This window comes from Staurois parvus, unplaced genomic scaffold, assembly GCF_062004578.1.
Source record: "Staurois parvus isolate SC_StPar_1 unplaced genomic scaffold, SC_StPar_1.0 ptg002963l, whole genome shotgun sequence".
Classification (NCBI taxonomy): Eukaryota; Metazoa; Chordata; class Amphibia; order Anura; family Ranidae; genus Staurois; species Staurois parvus.
The window spans coordinates 44912-60981 of record NW_028320759.1 but is presented as its reverse complement, the minus strand read 5'-3'; the positions used below and the strand labels follow the sequence as shown (position 1 = coordinate 60981).

At 51.7% G+C, this 16070-nt stretch overlaps 1 protein-coding gene across 1 annotated transcript; it reads right to left on the bottom strand.

Moving 5' to 3' along the window:
• Positions 1-1033: 1033 nt before the first annotated feature.
• LOC149428792 (transmembrane emp24 domain-containing protein 6-like) lies at positions 1034-15358 on the bottom strand. Its single transcript, XM_089666995.1, has 4 exons — positions 15054-15358; positions 8056-8182; positions 5135-5286; positions 1034-3272 (listed from the first exon to the last, which is right to left on the bottom strand). Exons 1-4 carry the CDS (start codon positions 15252-15254, stop codon positions 3039-3041), a joined length of 714 nt encoding a protein of 237 aa, XP_089523121.1. The 5' UTR covers positions 15255-15358; the 3' UTR covers positions 1034-3038.
• Positions 15359-16070: the final 712 nt, after the last annotated feature.

Sequence of the window (16070 nt, the reverse complement as noted above, 5' to 3'; positions counted from 1 at the left end):
TGTATGAATGTAAGTTAGGGACCTTAGATTGTGCGCTCCTCGGGGGCGGGGACTGTTGTGAATGTATAATTCTATCTATCCATTCAGTCGTACCCGACCCTTGGTGATTGGATGGACCGTCACTTGTAAGCGACTTCTTCCATGAATTCTCCTAGCAATTATTTTTAGAGGGTAGGTTGCCAGGTCTTTCCCCAACCCCCACCATGCAGGAGATCCTACATGGCCAGGGATGAAACTAGGACAATTTATACAGGAGCCAATTAACCTACCAGCATGTCTTTGGAGTGTAGGAGGAAACTGGAGTACCCACGCAGGCACAGGGAGAACATGGAAACTCCATGCAGGAGGTGCCATGGTTGGGAATTGAACCCATGACCTAGTTACTGCAAGGCAGACGTGCTAACCACTAAGCCACTGTGCCACCAAAATGTATATGATATGTAAAGCGCTGAGTAAAGTGCCGGCACTATATAAGTACCTCTAATAGCACAGCTGCAATAGTCCGCCTTTGTATTCACACGTGTGAGGCTTGTCATGTGACTTTGGACATTAAAGTCGCATGCCAAGTCATACTTCATGTTTTCCAATGATAACCATTCATAAATGTGCGACTTAAAGTTGCAGCGACTTTAAAGTGTTTTCTGCGCTTTATATTCTTTACAAAATGAAACTTTATTATGGAATTAGGTGCAGCTTCCTTTGCAAAGTGCACGGTCTATTTTCCTTTAGTGTTTCCGCCCCCCAATGTATCCTAGAGTAACTCGCACAAGTCAATGCGGGAGATTCGCTAAAACTGCATGGTGCAAAATCTGGCGCAGCTCTGCAGAGAAACCAATCAGCTTCCAGGTTTGATTGTCAAAGCTTCATTGAGCAGCTGAAAATAGATGCTGATTGGCCGCCGTGCGCAGCGGCACCAGATTGTGGGCTCCAGTCTTAGTAAACCCCCCCCCCCCCCCCCTCCCCCAATGACTAGGCTCCTTTCTGACCTGCAAAGGCATCTCTGATGTTGGCACTCCAAAAAAAAAAGGAAAAATAACTTATAAAATGTTTATTAGAATAATCGGTTTTAACAAAGGCACAGCTTAGAGCAAATCGATGGCTTTGATTGGTGGAACACACACACACACGGGCGAGCATGGCTTGTGACCATTGGGCAGTGTAGAGGTATGAGGACTTTGGTCAGGTTTTACGGCCTGTAGAAGAACCTTGAATTAACTCCTTCATGCCGGCGCCTCCCGGCCCTTTAAGAGTTCCAGGGGGCGGAGTTTAGGGTCATGTGACGGTGCATCACAGCGGTCACATGATCGGGAAAGGTCCCGATCGAAAGAGGAGATCGGGACCTTTCTGTGAGTACCAGATATGTGTGCTGGGAGCGCTCTCGGCCCAAATATCCTTTTTTTAATAGAACGCAAATGTGCGGCCGCTCGGCGTCTCGGCCCAGACGCGGGGACTCTGCGCGTTTGCGTTCGGCCGACATGAAGAGGTTAAACCCAAAACCAGAAATATACAATGCAGCTCAGCAGGCATGAGATGGGGCGGCTGCATTATTTATTTATTTGAAAGGCTCTCACCTGATGATCCGGCCAGTATCGCACCTCCTGTATTAGAGCGCCCCCACTCTGGAGGAAGGAGCACAGGGGGGCACCTTTGGACGGCAGCATTGACAGTCTCGGGGGGGGGGGTGTTAGATGGACTAGCAGATTTAGATACATTAACACATTGAAGCCAATCTCCAGCTGACACTTTATAATTCGTTATAGTCACAGTTTTGTTCCTTTTGGGATGAAGGTTCTACATCAATAAATAAAAGCTGCTCATTGTAAGCCCCCCCCCCCCCCCCCTGTCACTGTTGTATGGTCTCATCCATGTGAACTGATACATTCTTCCTGAGAGATTGAGCTTCTGAAAAACAACAGACCTACTGGCCGGATCACCAGATGAAAATACAAGAAAAGTCTAAGGGCCAGTTCACACTAAGTGCGTTTCAGTTTGTTTTGTTTTGTTTTTCTGCATCCAAAACGCACAAAAAGTAGGTGATCTGGTTGATAATGTCATAGTTCACATCAGCACTTGCAGTTCCGGTGCATTCCGAATGCAGAAAAAAACAAAACCAGGCTCCATTTTTTTTCTGCACAGAACTGTACTGGAAAGCGGTAAACTGCATCAAAAAACGCACCGGAACACACATGACCCTATTTAAATTGAAGAAAAAGGGGAAAAAAATGAACTAGAACGTCTCAGACGCATCAAAAACATAGTTACAGTGCGTTCCAGATCCAGAAAAAAAAAGGCTGCATTTTTTTCTGCACAGAACTGTACTGGAACGTTGTAAAACGCATCAAAAATGCACCGAAACGCACTGGAACGCACATGTCCCTATTTAAATTAAAAAAGGGGAAAAAATGACCTGGAATGCATGAAAAACGCACAGGAATGCATCAAAAACGTGCATGCAGTGACACATCTAGACTGCGTTTCTATAGTGTGAACCGGCCCTAAGGGCTAATTCACAGTAGATGCCGTCCAGTGCGTTTTTATTCTGCATCATAAATGCATGCACAGTGTTTTCCATGTATTCCAATGGCCCTCGTTCCCACCAGTGCAGTCAGTTCCGGTTGCAGAAAAAAAAAGTAGAACGGGCTGCATTTTTTCTGCACAGAACTGTACTGGAACGTGGTAAAATGCATCAAAAATGCCTGTCTCTATTTAAAATGAAGAAAAGGGGGGAAATGAACTGGATCGCATCAAAAATGCACCGAAACGCACCAAAAATACGCATGCAGAAACGCACCTGAGTGTTTCTATTGTGTGAACCGACCCTCAAAAAGAAAATGAATGCAGCCAACGTGTCTAAGAATTGGTAAGTTGCGAAATAATAAATGTTTGCTTTTGGGTTTATTACCACCGACACCCTAAACCGCAGAACCCTCCGTGACACCGATGGGCACATCCCCGGGACACTTGGCTTGTTGGGATGAGCTCTGTGCATCGCAGTTCCCGGGTTGTGCTGTGTATCATCAGTGCAGCATCGTGTCCTGTCAGCACCGCGGCTTCTGTGTCTCTGTGGTGGTCTTGACATTGAATAAGCGCTTCAGGAAGTAGAGCTGCAGGACCCCCGAGACCACGATGAGGATGCTGGTCCCGGCCGACCACCAGGTCACGTAGTGATAGTTGGACATCAGTCTGTAGTAATCGGAGCCTCTTCTCATGCGGGCGAACGTGTAATACCGCCACATGTGCAGGATGCGCCCCAGGACCACCTGAGAGCTCGCCTGAAAAGAGCAAATAGGAGGTCAGGGGCCCGTCCACTGCTATACTGACAGTCCCTCCAATAGTTCCCCCCGGACCCCGCATTCACTCTATCCGCTCCCCCCGGACCCCGCATTCACTCTATCCGCTCCCCCCGGACCCCGCGTTCACTATATCCGCTCCCCCTGGACCCCGCATTCACTCTATCCGCTCCCCCCGGACCCCGCGTTCACTATATCCGCTCCCCCTGGACCCCGCATTCACTCTATCCGCTCCCCCCGGACCCCGCATTCACTCTATCCGCTCCCCCCGGACCCCGCGTTCACTGTATCCGCTCCCCCCGGACCCCGTGTTCACTGTATCTGGACCCCGCGTTCCCTGTATCCGCTCCCCCCGGACCCCGCGTTCACTGTATCCGCTCCCCCCGTACCCCGCGTTCACTGTGTCCGCTCCCCCCGGACCCCGCGTTCACTGTGTCCGCTCTCCCCGGACCCCGCATTCCCTATATCCGCTCTCCCCGGACCCCGCATTCCCTATATCCGCTCTCCCCGGACCCCGCATTCACTATATCCGCTCTCCCCGGACCCCGCATTCACTATATCCGCTCTCCCCGGACCCCGCATTCCCTATATCCCCTCTCCCCGGACCCCGCATTCACTATATCCGCTCACCCCGGACCCCGCATTCACTATATCCGCTCTCCCCGGACCCCGCATTCACTATATCCGCTCTCCCCGGACCCCGCATTCACTATATCCGCTCTCCCCGGACCCCGCATTCACTATATCCGCTCACCCCGGACCCCGCATTCACTATATCCGCTCCCCCCGGACCCCGCATTCACTCTATCCGCTCCCCCCGGACCCCGCGTTCACTATATCCGCTCCCCCTGGACCCCGCATTCACTCTATCCGCTCCCCCCGGACCCCGCGTTCACTATATCCGCTCCCCCTGGACCCCGCATTCACTCTATCCGCTCCCCCCGGACCCCGCATTCACTCTATCCGCTCCCCCCGGACCCCGCGTTCACTGTATCCGCTCCCCCCGGACCCCGTGTTCACTGTATCTGGACCCCGCGTTCCCTGTATCCGCTCCCCCCGGACCCCGCGTTCACTGTATCCGCTCCCCCCGTACCCCGCGTTCACTGTGTCCGCTCCCCCCGGACCCCGCGTTCACTGTGTCCGCTCTCCCCGGACCCCGCATTCCCTATATCCGCTCTCCCCGGACCCCGCATTCCCTATATCCGCTCTCCCCGGACCCCGCATTCACTATATCCGCTCTCCCCGAACCCCGCATTCACTATATCCGCTCTCCCCGGACCCCGCATTCCCTATATCCCCTCTCCCCGGACCCCGCATTCACTATATCCGCTCACCCCGGACCCCGCATTCACTATATCCGCTCTCCCCGGACCCCGCATTCACTATATCCGCTCTCCCCGGACCCCGCATTCACTATATCCGCTCTCCCCGGACCCCGCATTCACTATATCCGCTCACCCCGGACCCCGCATTCACTATATCCGCTCTCCCCGGACCCCGCATTCACTATATCCGCTCTCCCCGGACCCCGCGTTCCCTATATCCGCTCTCCCCGGACCCCGCATTCACTATATCCCCGGAAGTGCATAATCACATACATAACTTGGCACAGGAAAGCCGCGCTGATGCAGTAAAACCGCTATTGGTTAAAATAAACTTTTTCCTAAAAATTTGATAGACGGCCGAGCAAATATCATGCAACTTACAAAAAAAATAGCAAAAATCACCATTTTATTTATATAATGTTTTTTTTGGGGGGGGGGGGGTCTAAGTCATTTTCGAGCAAAAAAAATGAATACTGATTTTTCCATGTATGACAGAAATGTCAGCATTGGCCGACTCACCTCAATGGTCGCTAAGGTGTCGTTTAACTTCTGTTTGTGGTCTTCAGGTCGGTGCTCAGGCCCCTCGCCATCATGGAAGACCCCAAAGTTCAGGTACACCTGAGCTGAGCCAAAGTGGTTCTGCCAGTTATTAACACACAGCTGATGGAATCCTGAGAAGCAGAAAGAGAGGAAACTCTTCAATACATAACAATTGGACCGCAACACGTGGAGCCGCCTTGTCGTGTGTCCTAGGTGAGGTATCTCTGTTCTTCACTATGACAGACATAACAAAACGCAGAAATTAAGCAACAATGTCGTGAAATGCAGCATGCATGAACACGTTGTACATCACGCTTCCAGCAACACATGTATGTGGCAGACGTTGGCCCGCCTCTCTGACACCACATATATGTGCGGCTCTGGCACAAAATGAGATAAAATCCTTTTTTTTTGTATTAAGGCAGCTGCCACAGCTATAAGTAATGACTGTGAACCCCTCCCCCTCCTAAAGGATTTATTCCCCCCCCTCCTAAAGGATTTATTCCCCCCCCCTAAAGGATTTATTCCCCCCCCCCCTTCCTTTCTCTGAGTAAGACAATGACTAATGACTGCTGGTGTCCCGGCTGGCACCACTGAAAGGTTCAAAGTGCCACAGGCTGGGCATGGTGCATGGCCACATATAAGACCACCCATGGTGCATTGTGCATGGCCACATATAAGACCACCCATTGTGCATGGTGCATGGCCACATATAAGACCACCCATTGTGCATTGTGCATGGCCACATATAAGACCACCCATTGTGTATGCTGCATGGCCACATATAAGACCACCCATTGTGCATGGCCACATATAAGACCACCCATTGTGTATGGTGCATGGCCACATATAAGACCACCCATGGTGCATGGTGCATGGCCGCATATAAGACCACCCATTGTGCATGGCCACATATAAGACCACCCATGGTGCATGGTGCATGGCCGCATATAAGACCACCCATTGTTTATGGTGTATGGCCGCATATAAGACCACCCATTGTGTATGGTGCATGGCCACATATAAGACCACCCATTGTGCATGGTGCATGGCCACATATAAGACCACCCATTGTGCATGGTGCATGGCCGCATATAAGACCACCCATTGTGCATGGTGCATGGCCACATATAAGACCACCCATTGTGCATGGCCACATATAAGACCACCCATTGTGCATTGTGCATGGCCACATATAAGACCACCCATTGTGTATGGTGCATGGCCACATATAAGACCACCCATTGTGTATGGTGCATGGCCACATATAAGACCACCCATTGTGTATGGTGCATGGCCACATATAAGACCACCCATTGTGCATGGCCACATATAAGAATCCCATTGTGCATGGTGCATGGCCACATATAAGACCACCCATTGTGCATGATGTATGGCCACATATAAGACCACCCATTGTGCATGGTCACATATAAGAGCACCCATTGTGCATGGTGCATGGCCACATGTAAGACCACCCATTGTGCATGATGTATAGCCTCATATAAGACCACCCATTGTGCATGGTGCATGGCCACATATAAGACCACCCATTGTGTATGGTGCATGGCCACATATAAGACCACCCATTGTGTATGGTGCATGGCCACATATAAGACCACCCATTGTGCATGGTGCATGGCCACATATAAGAATCCCATTGTGCATGGTGCATGGCCACATATAAGACCACCCATTGTGCATGATGTATGGCCACATATAAGACCACCCATTGTGCATGGTCACATATAAGACCACCCATTGTGCATGGTGCATGGCCACATATAAGACCACCCATTGTGCATGGTCGCATATAAGACCACCCATTGTTTATGGTGTATGGCCGCATATAAGACCACCCATTGTGTATGGTGCATGGCCAAATATAAGACCACCCATTGTGCATGGTGCATGGCTACATATAAGACCACCCATTGTGCATGATGTATGGCCACATATAAGACCACCCATTGTGTATGGTGCATGGCCACATATAAGACCACCCATGGTGCATGGCCACATATAAGACCACCCATTGTGTATGGTGCATGGCCACGTATAAGACCACCCATTGTGTATGGTGCATGGCCACATATAAGACCACCCATGGTGCATGGCCACATATAAGACCACCCATGGTGCATGGTGCATGGCCACATATAAGACCACCCATTGTGCATGGTGCATGGCCACATATAAGACCACCCATTGTGCATGGTGCATGGCCGCATGGTTTGTGAAAGTTATAACGTCTACAAACTATGGGACACACACTGGAAATGCTAGTGATGGCGGAGATCAGTGATTTATAACGGACTGTGATAGTGCTGCGGACAATCTGACGCTTTGTGGGAACTGCCTGATGCTAACATCTGAGACGATCAAAGGGTTAACTGTGTGCCTACGTGTATCCTGTGTGCTGCTTTTACTAAGGGATGTGACGGTTTTTATGCCCTGCTTTACAAGGAGACAAAAAACCCGCCACATCCCTGCTAACCATAGAGATCTGTGTTGTTTACCAACACAGAACTCTCTCCTGTCATCCGCTCCACCATTCGGCGGGTGCCGGGCTGTAAATCATTGGTCGGCACCCGCTGATCAGCTCCTGCCTGAGCCAGTGACAGTGCAGCTGAGTGAGCGGGAGCGAGCGCACGCACGCACGCGCCCCCTACCTGGAAATACAAAGTCACGTATAGATACGTGATTTTGCGCAGAGCGCCCGCCCTGTGGCAGTAAAATTTCAGGAGTCGGTTAAAGTTCTTTCCCCCAAAGTGGTCGGCACCTACAAGGTCTCATTCTTCGTTTTTTGGGGTTTTTGGCCATCTATGGCGCTTCGAGTGTCACGGAGATCTGGGCCTCCAGATTCATTTCTTCTCTATGTAGAATAAGAACTCTTTTACCCGTCTCTTTGGTCACGAAGTTGATTTGTCCGCGTTCATCATTGGAGGTCTCCATCAGAAATCCCTGCGGGTTGTGGACCGAAGCCGACACCTTCCTGTCCTGCATGACTCCGGACGTCCATTGGACCTGCAAGGAGACCACAACGCAGTCTGAACCTGGCCGCCATCATACACAAGTATCATCCTGTATGTGCGGACCGCCATCCTGCTCTAGGATTCATAGTCAATAAAGTTTGTTGGCAATAAAGAACATGCAAACAAGAAAAACAAAATCCATACTTACAGATCACAGTCCAGTACAGAACAGGGACTGATAAAGGAATCCCAGAGGAAAAGGAATCTGAAGCCAGATGATTGCTGCTTCCGAAAATGCCGCCTGCCTGTCCGCCATGCTTATGTATCTGATCCAATAGTCAGTTTACCAGACCCAGAACAAGCATGCAGATTAGGGGTTCTGACTTCACGTTGGTTCCGGGCAGGGCTGTCTTAATGCATGGGCACCCCTGGGCACTTCCCAAGGGCCCCAGGTACCGGGGGCCCCATTATGATCTTGCATTACATTATACTTTCCAACTGTCCTGGATTTGCCGGGACAGTCTGCTTTTTACTAAGCTGTCCCGGGATGGCCTGGGCAGCATCCAAGAAACTGTGTTGTGCCCTGATCCCAGTATTGTGGCCTCCTGATCCCAGTATTGTGCCCTCCTGATCCCAGTACTGTGCCCTCCTGATCCCAGTACTGTGCCCTCCTGATCCCAGTACTGTGTCCTCCTGATCCCAGTACTGTGCCCTCCTGATCCCAGTATTGTGCCCTCTTGATCCCAGTATTCTGCCCTCCTGATCCCAGTATTGTGTCCTCCTGATCCCAGTACTGTGCCCTCCTGATCCCAGTATTGTGTCCTCCTGATCCCAATATTGTGCCCTCTTGATCCCAGTATTGTGCCCTCCTGATCCCAGTACTGTGCCCTCCTGATCCCAGTATTGTGCCCTCCTGATCCCAGTATTCTGCCCTCCTGATCCCAGTGTGGTGCCCTCCTGACTCTCCTTGTACTGTGCCCTCCTGATCCCAGTATTGTGCTCTCGTCATCCCTGTACTGTGTCCTCCTGATCTCAGTATTATATCCTCCTGATCTCAGTATTATGTCCTGATCCCAGTATTGTGCCCTCCTGATCCCAGTATTATGCCCTCCTGATCCCAGTACTGTGCCCCCAATCCCAGTATTGTGTCCTCCTGATCCCAGTATTGTGCCCCCAATCCCAGTATTATGCCCTCCTGATCCCAGTACTGTGCCCCCAATCCCAGTATTATGCCCTCCTGATCCCAGTACTGTGCCCCCAATCCCAGTATTATGCCCTCCTGATCCCAGTACTGTGCCCCCAATCCCAGTATTATGCCCTCCTGATCCCAGTATTGTGCCCTCCTGATCCCAGTATTATGCCCTCCTGATCCCAGTATTGTGTCCTCCTGATCCCAGTACTGTGCCCCCAATCCCAGTATTGTGTCCTCCTGATCCCAGTATTGTGCCCCCAATCCCAGTATTATGCCCTCCTGATCCCAGTATTGTGCCCCCTGATCCCAGTACTGTGCCCCCAATCCCAGTATTGTGTCCTCCTGATCCCAGTATTGTGCCCTCCTGATCCCAGTATTTTGCCCTCCTGATCCCAGTATTGTGCCCTTCTGATCCCAGTATTGTGCCCTCCTGATCCCAGTATTGTGCCCTCCTGCCTCCCCTCCCCACACTGTGCCCTCCTGATCCCAGTACTGTGCCCCCGATCCCAGTATTATGCCCTCCTGATCCCAGTACTGTGCCCCCGATCCCAGTATTATGCCCTCCTGATCCCAGTATTATGCCCTCCTGATCCCAGTACTGTGCCCCCGATCCCAGTATTATGCCCTCCTGATCCCAGTATTATGCCCTCCTGATCCCAGTACTGTGCCCCCAATCCCAGTATTGTGTCCTCCTGATCCCAGTATTGTGCCCCCAATCCCAGTATTATGCCCTCCTGATCCCAGTATTGTGCCCCCGATCCCAGTATTATGCCCTCCTGATCCCAGTATTATGCCCTCCTGATCCCAGTACTGTGCCCCCGATCCCAGTATTGTGTCCTCCTGATCCCAGTATTGTGCCCTCCTGATCCCAGTACTCTGCCCTTTGTGTTGATCAGTCTCCAGTCACACCGCTGCAATGTATAATTACACAATTTGTGTGCCATTTCAGTGTGATATCTGAAGACTTGATTGCTACTTGTGAAGATTTTCAACGATTTGCAGTGCGATTTCCATTCTATTCTTTGTATGTGAAATCCCAACAAAACTGCAAAAAAAAGTAATGCAGGACCTACTTTAGAAATCGCGATGCAGCGAATCGCATGGGAAGACGCCGACATTCACATTCATTAGATGCGATTTCAATCCTCAAATCTCACCGCTGTGACCGGCCACTTAGGCTGATTTATGGCACGTTTTTTATTGTCTAAAATCAATTTTATTGAAAGTCCAAATCAATATATTTTGAATTCTGTCAACTATTTCTACTTTAATTCCTGAGAGTTGCTGACAGGGGCGGACTGACCATTTGGAAACTCAGGTACTGCCCAAGGGCCCGGGGTCAGTAGAGGGCCCCATGAGATGCCCCTGGTACCTTTTTCATAGGCTTTTTTGAGTTTGGGCAAGGACACAGGGGCCCCATGATCCCCTATTGCCCGGGGGCCCCATGAGTTGTCAGTCCGCCCCTGCTCGCTGAGTAAATTGGGGGCGGGCTGGTAGGCTGGACTCGGTCGGAGCCGCAAGGATTTCTAAAGCAGTGAATGCGATACTTCCGGTGCGACTCGTATAGACAGATGTCCTGCAAGTCGCACCTCAAGTCGGAATGACATCCGACTTTGAAATTGTGCGACTTGACTGGGAGTCGGATCGGTGTGACCGGGACCTTAACAGCCAGCTGAAGGCTTCAAGGACTAGAAGTGTCTCCGCCAAATACAAAAACTACACTTTGCTTTACGCTTTGTTCCCAATAAAGAACCTCTGACTAGTTCATCTTCAGCCGGGTTCACACGGACGCAGTGCGGGATTCTCAGCGTTTTCTGTGCGAATTCCTCACCCCATCAGAATCGCACCCCGTTCATGCGAACCGCTGCGGGTGTGAATGTCAAGTTAACAAAACCCCGAAAGCGGTCCGCAAAACATGGTGCGATGTGCAGAATCGAATCACATAGGTGCGAATACCCGTGCGATCCGATTCTAGTGCGGACCCAAAAAAGGGTCCTGCGCCTTGTTGGTGCGGTGTGATTAGAGCCATACAAAATGTACGCCGCCGATCGCATCGCACACAAATCACGTGATCTGCACAGGAATGCAGCGCGGTTCCCGTGTGAATCACATGTGATGTACCGCACCGCACATATGTGAACCCGGGCTTAATGGAATGAGGCCGAGCCGGTATTCGTTCTCTGGGACGGTCGCAGGAGTTGGCTGCAGCAGGGGGTCACCTTGCTGCAGGTGATAAGGCGCTGCTGAGACAACTTTGGGTTGGCAGCAGATGTTGTGTTCCCAGGAATATCATCGTCAGCACAAACTTCGACAGGAAAGCTTTCCACCTCGCTTCACACCATGTGCTCTATAAGTCCCCTCCCCCCATTCACACCACGCGCTCTATAAGTCCCCTCCCCCCATTCACACCACGCGCTCTATAAGTCCCCTCCCCCCATTCACACCACGTGCTCTATAAGTCCCCTCCCCCCATTCACGCCACGCGCTCTATAAGCCCCCTCCACCCATTCACACCACGCACTCTATAAGCCCCCTCCCCCATTCACCCCACGCGCTCTATAAGCCCCCTCCCCCCATTCACGCCACACGCTCTATAAGCCCCTCCCCCATTCACACCACGCGCTCTATAAGCACCCTCCCCCCATTCACACCACACGCTGTATAAGCCCCCTCCCCCCATTCACACCACGCACTCTATAAGCCCCCTCCCCCCCATTCACACCACACGCTCTATAAGCCCCCTCCCTACATTCACACCACGTGCTCTATAAGCTACACCACGCGCTCTATAAGCCCCCTCCCCCCATTCACACCACGCGCTCTGTAAGTCCCCTCCCCCCATTCACACCACGCGCTCTGTAAGTCCCCTCCCCCCATTCACACCACACGCTCTGTAAGCCCCCTCCCCCCATTCACACCACACGCTCTGTAAGTCCCCTCCCCCCATTCACACCACGCGCTCTATAAGCCCCCTCAACCCATTCACACTACGTGCTCTATAAGCCCCCTCCCCCATTCACACCACGCGCTCTATAAGCCCCCTCCCCCATTCACACTACGTGCTCTATAAGCCCCCCCTTCACACCACGCAATCTATAAGCCACCTCCCCCATTCACACTACGTGCTCTATAAGCCCCCCCTACATGCCACGTGCTCTATAAGCCCCCTCCCCCCCATTCACACCACGCACGTGTAATCACGTGGCCAGAACGGCGGCTGAGGCCATTCCTTAACATTGGACTGCTGGGTCGGTGGAGCAGCGTCCATCTCTTCACTCACTTCAACTAGGTTGGTTTTGATGGATCTCCACTGAAAAAGTCCGATTGCTCAAAACTGAGAACCACATGGTGGGTGGAGGAGGGGGGGGGGGCAGATTTATTAAAAGAAAACAAAAACAAAAAAAAAACCTTCAAAAAAGCTATTAAATGTGTAAATGGGAAATAAAGCCTAACAAGGAAAAAATAAAAAGCTATGGATAGGTTATGAAGAGAGAAATCTGGACCTTCTCGGCAAATGTATGAAATGCTGCGTTTATTTTATTAAAATCTTTAACTCTCATGACCCCTTTGGGGAGCGTCTTCATGACCCCTTCGGGGAGCGTCTTCATGACCCCTTTGGGGAGCGTCTTCATGACCCCTTTGGGGAGCGTCTTCATGAGCTTCTATGGCAGCCTTACTCAACCTTTTTTACCCCCAAAGGTATCCTTGCCATAATTTTCCGGTCTTGGAGAACCTCTGCTAAAATTAGTCCAATGGTGGCCATTGGGAAAATGCCCCTTCCATTGATGGTGGTCAGTGGGAAGAGAGCGCCCCTTACAGTCATGGCTCTGCCAAGCTGGAACTATGTGGAACCATCACATGGGAGGTGGGGTAGCCACAGCACAAGAAGCCCCTTGCCACTTCTGAGGGAACCCTGGCTGTTAATGGCTTTTTGGAGCTTCTATGGAAACCCGTCTCAACCTTTTTACCTCCAAAGGAAACCTTGTAATAAATCTCAGGTCTCATGGAACCCCAGCTAAAACAAGTCCTTTACTGGTCTTTGAGAAAAAGTTCCTTCCACTGGTGGTGGTCAGGGAGAAGAATGTGCCCCTTACAGTCATGGCTCTGGCTCTGCCAAGTGGTCTTGGACATGGAACTATGTGGAACCATCACATGGGAGGTCAGTTAGCCATGACACAAGAAGCCCCTAGCTACCTCTGGAGGAACCCTGGTTGAGAGTGGCTTTGTGGAGCTTCTATGGCAACCTTTTAATGCCCAAAGGAACCCTTGTAATAAATTTCAGGTCTCATGGAACCCCGGCTAAAATGAGTTCTTTGCTGGTCTTTAAAGAAAAAGTTCCTCCCACTGGTGGTGTTCAGTGGGAAGAATGTGCCCCTTACAGTCATGGCTCTGCCAAGTGGTCTTGGACATGGAACTATGCGGGTACCATCCCACGGGAGGCCAGTTGGTTACAACACAAGAAGCCCCTAGCCACCCCTGGAGGAACCTGGTTGAGAATGGCTTTGTGAAGCTTCTATGACAACCTTTCTCAACCTTTTTACCCCCAAAGGGACCCCAGTGGGAAGAATGTGCCCCTTACAGTCATGGCTCTGCCAAGCAGGAACTACGCAAATATGTGGCCTTTCAGTGGGTGGGCCTTGGTGCCGAGGAGCCGCATGTTTGCGTACCCAATGTGCCAAGAGCGCTCACCCTGCGTGCTCCCGGCACATTTATCAGCGCTCACCCTGCGTGCTCCCGGCACATTTATCAGCGCTCACCCTGCGTGCTCCCGGCACATTTATCAGCGCTCACCCTGCGTGCTCCCGGCACATTTATCAGCGCTCACCCTGCGTGCTCCCGACACATTTATCAGTGCTCACCCTGCGTGCTCCCGGCACATTTACCAGCACCTCATGGAAAGGTCCCAATTGCTGCTTGTGGTCGGGAGCTTTCCAATCATGTCACATGGTCCTAATCTCCACCCCGCCTTCTGGCATCACAAACCCCTTCTTAGAGGGCCAGGAGGCTCAGGCACCAAGGGGTTAAAATGACAAACACGTAATGGTTTTGGTCTTCTTTTCGGGTCCCAGCCTGCGCACCTGGCTCCTCCCCCTCGAGCAGTGCTCCCCCAGGGAAAGCCGCTCGTCCTGGGGGCACCACTTCATGCTTGTCCCCAAACCGCTGCTCTATACGTCCATAAGACACAAAGAGCCGCGTCTCGGTCCCACCCCAGCCTCCCGCTGCTGTCTCAGCCAATGAGGAGCAGAGGCTGTCATGAATGTCGCTGGATCAGAGCGGGCTCAGGTAAGGATTGGGGGGCTGGGGGGGATTCTGCACTCAGGTTTTTCACCTTCCTGCATACAATACATGAACCTTGAGCCTTTAGAACCACTTTACCACCAGTGACGGTGGGAGCACCAAATCATGCCACTCTAGTGGCTGATTGGCAACGTCTCTGTAGACCGACACCCTGCTGGCCTGGATGAGAGGACGAGCGTCAGCGGGACAGCACATCTGGTTATATGATCCCGTCATGTGTGGAGATAAGTGCCCAAGGTCGAATGACATCAAAGATATTCGATTCTGTCATCCGTGCCAATCACATGACGCGATGTAGAAAAGCAGATGTTACGTTGTATTTCCTGCTGGAATATGAATTGATCATCGCGCACACTTACCTTCCCTACACCAGATGCAATCAGATCTGTTATACAATACCGATAGGTATAAACTGCTGGAGACGGCCACCTACCTCATATCCAAAGTAGAAATAGGAGCTTTGGTGGGCAAAGTGATAGAAGCATTCTGTGCCGGCCGGTCCCACCAAGATGGCGAAGTCGTAGCGGTCAGCTCCGCGGAACAAGGGCTGGGAGTTGGCGCTGCTCAGAGGCTCGGTCTTCTGTGGAAAGCCTTGGAGGAAAAGGGACAAGAGGAGGAAGACTGCGAGGAGCATGATGTGTGCGGGCCGAGGAAGAGAGCGACCGCTGGATCCCAGAGCCACCTCAGCAATGATTAACCCGAGAGGGGCGGCACCAACCAGCCAAGGCTCAGCACAGAGACGCCTCGGAGAGGAATTCTGTACCTATCAATGTATTCCCTGAACCCTCATGGAGACCTACTAGCCAGGCACAAACCTTACTCTCCACCAGTTGCCCCATCCAACCTTGCCCAGGTCCGCCTCCAACCCCACCCCTGGCCCCGCCCCCTTAAAGCTGATGACATTACATTTTTCTTTAGAATAAAGAGTGCAAAATATAAACTATTCCTCCCACTGACACCTAGCGTGGGGCGTTGTTCCGGTTACCGATACCGACGACGGGGTAGAATTCCTCCCACTGACACCGAGCGTGGGGTGTTGTTCCGGTTACCGATACCAACGACGGGGTAGAATTCCTTCCACTGACACCAAGTGTGGGGCGTTGTTCCGTTTACCGATACCGACGACGGGGTAGAATTCCTCCCACTGACACCAAGCGCGGGGCGTTGTTCCGTTTACCGATACCGACGACGGGGTAGAATTCCTCCCACTGACACCGAGCGTGGGGCGTTGTTCCGTTTACCGATACCGACGACGGGGTAGAATTCCTCCCACTGACACCAAGCGCGGGGCGTTGTTCCGTTTACCGATACCGACGATGGAGTAGAATTCCTCCCACTGACACCAAGCATGGGGCGTTGTTCCGTTTACCGATACCAATGACAGGGTAGAATTCCTCCCACTGACACCGAGCGTGGGGCGTTGTTCCGCTTACCAATACCAATGACGGTA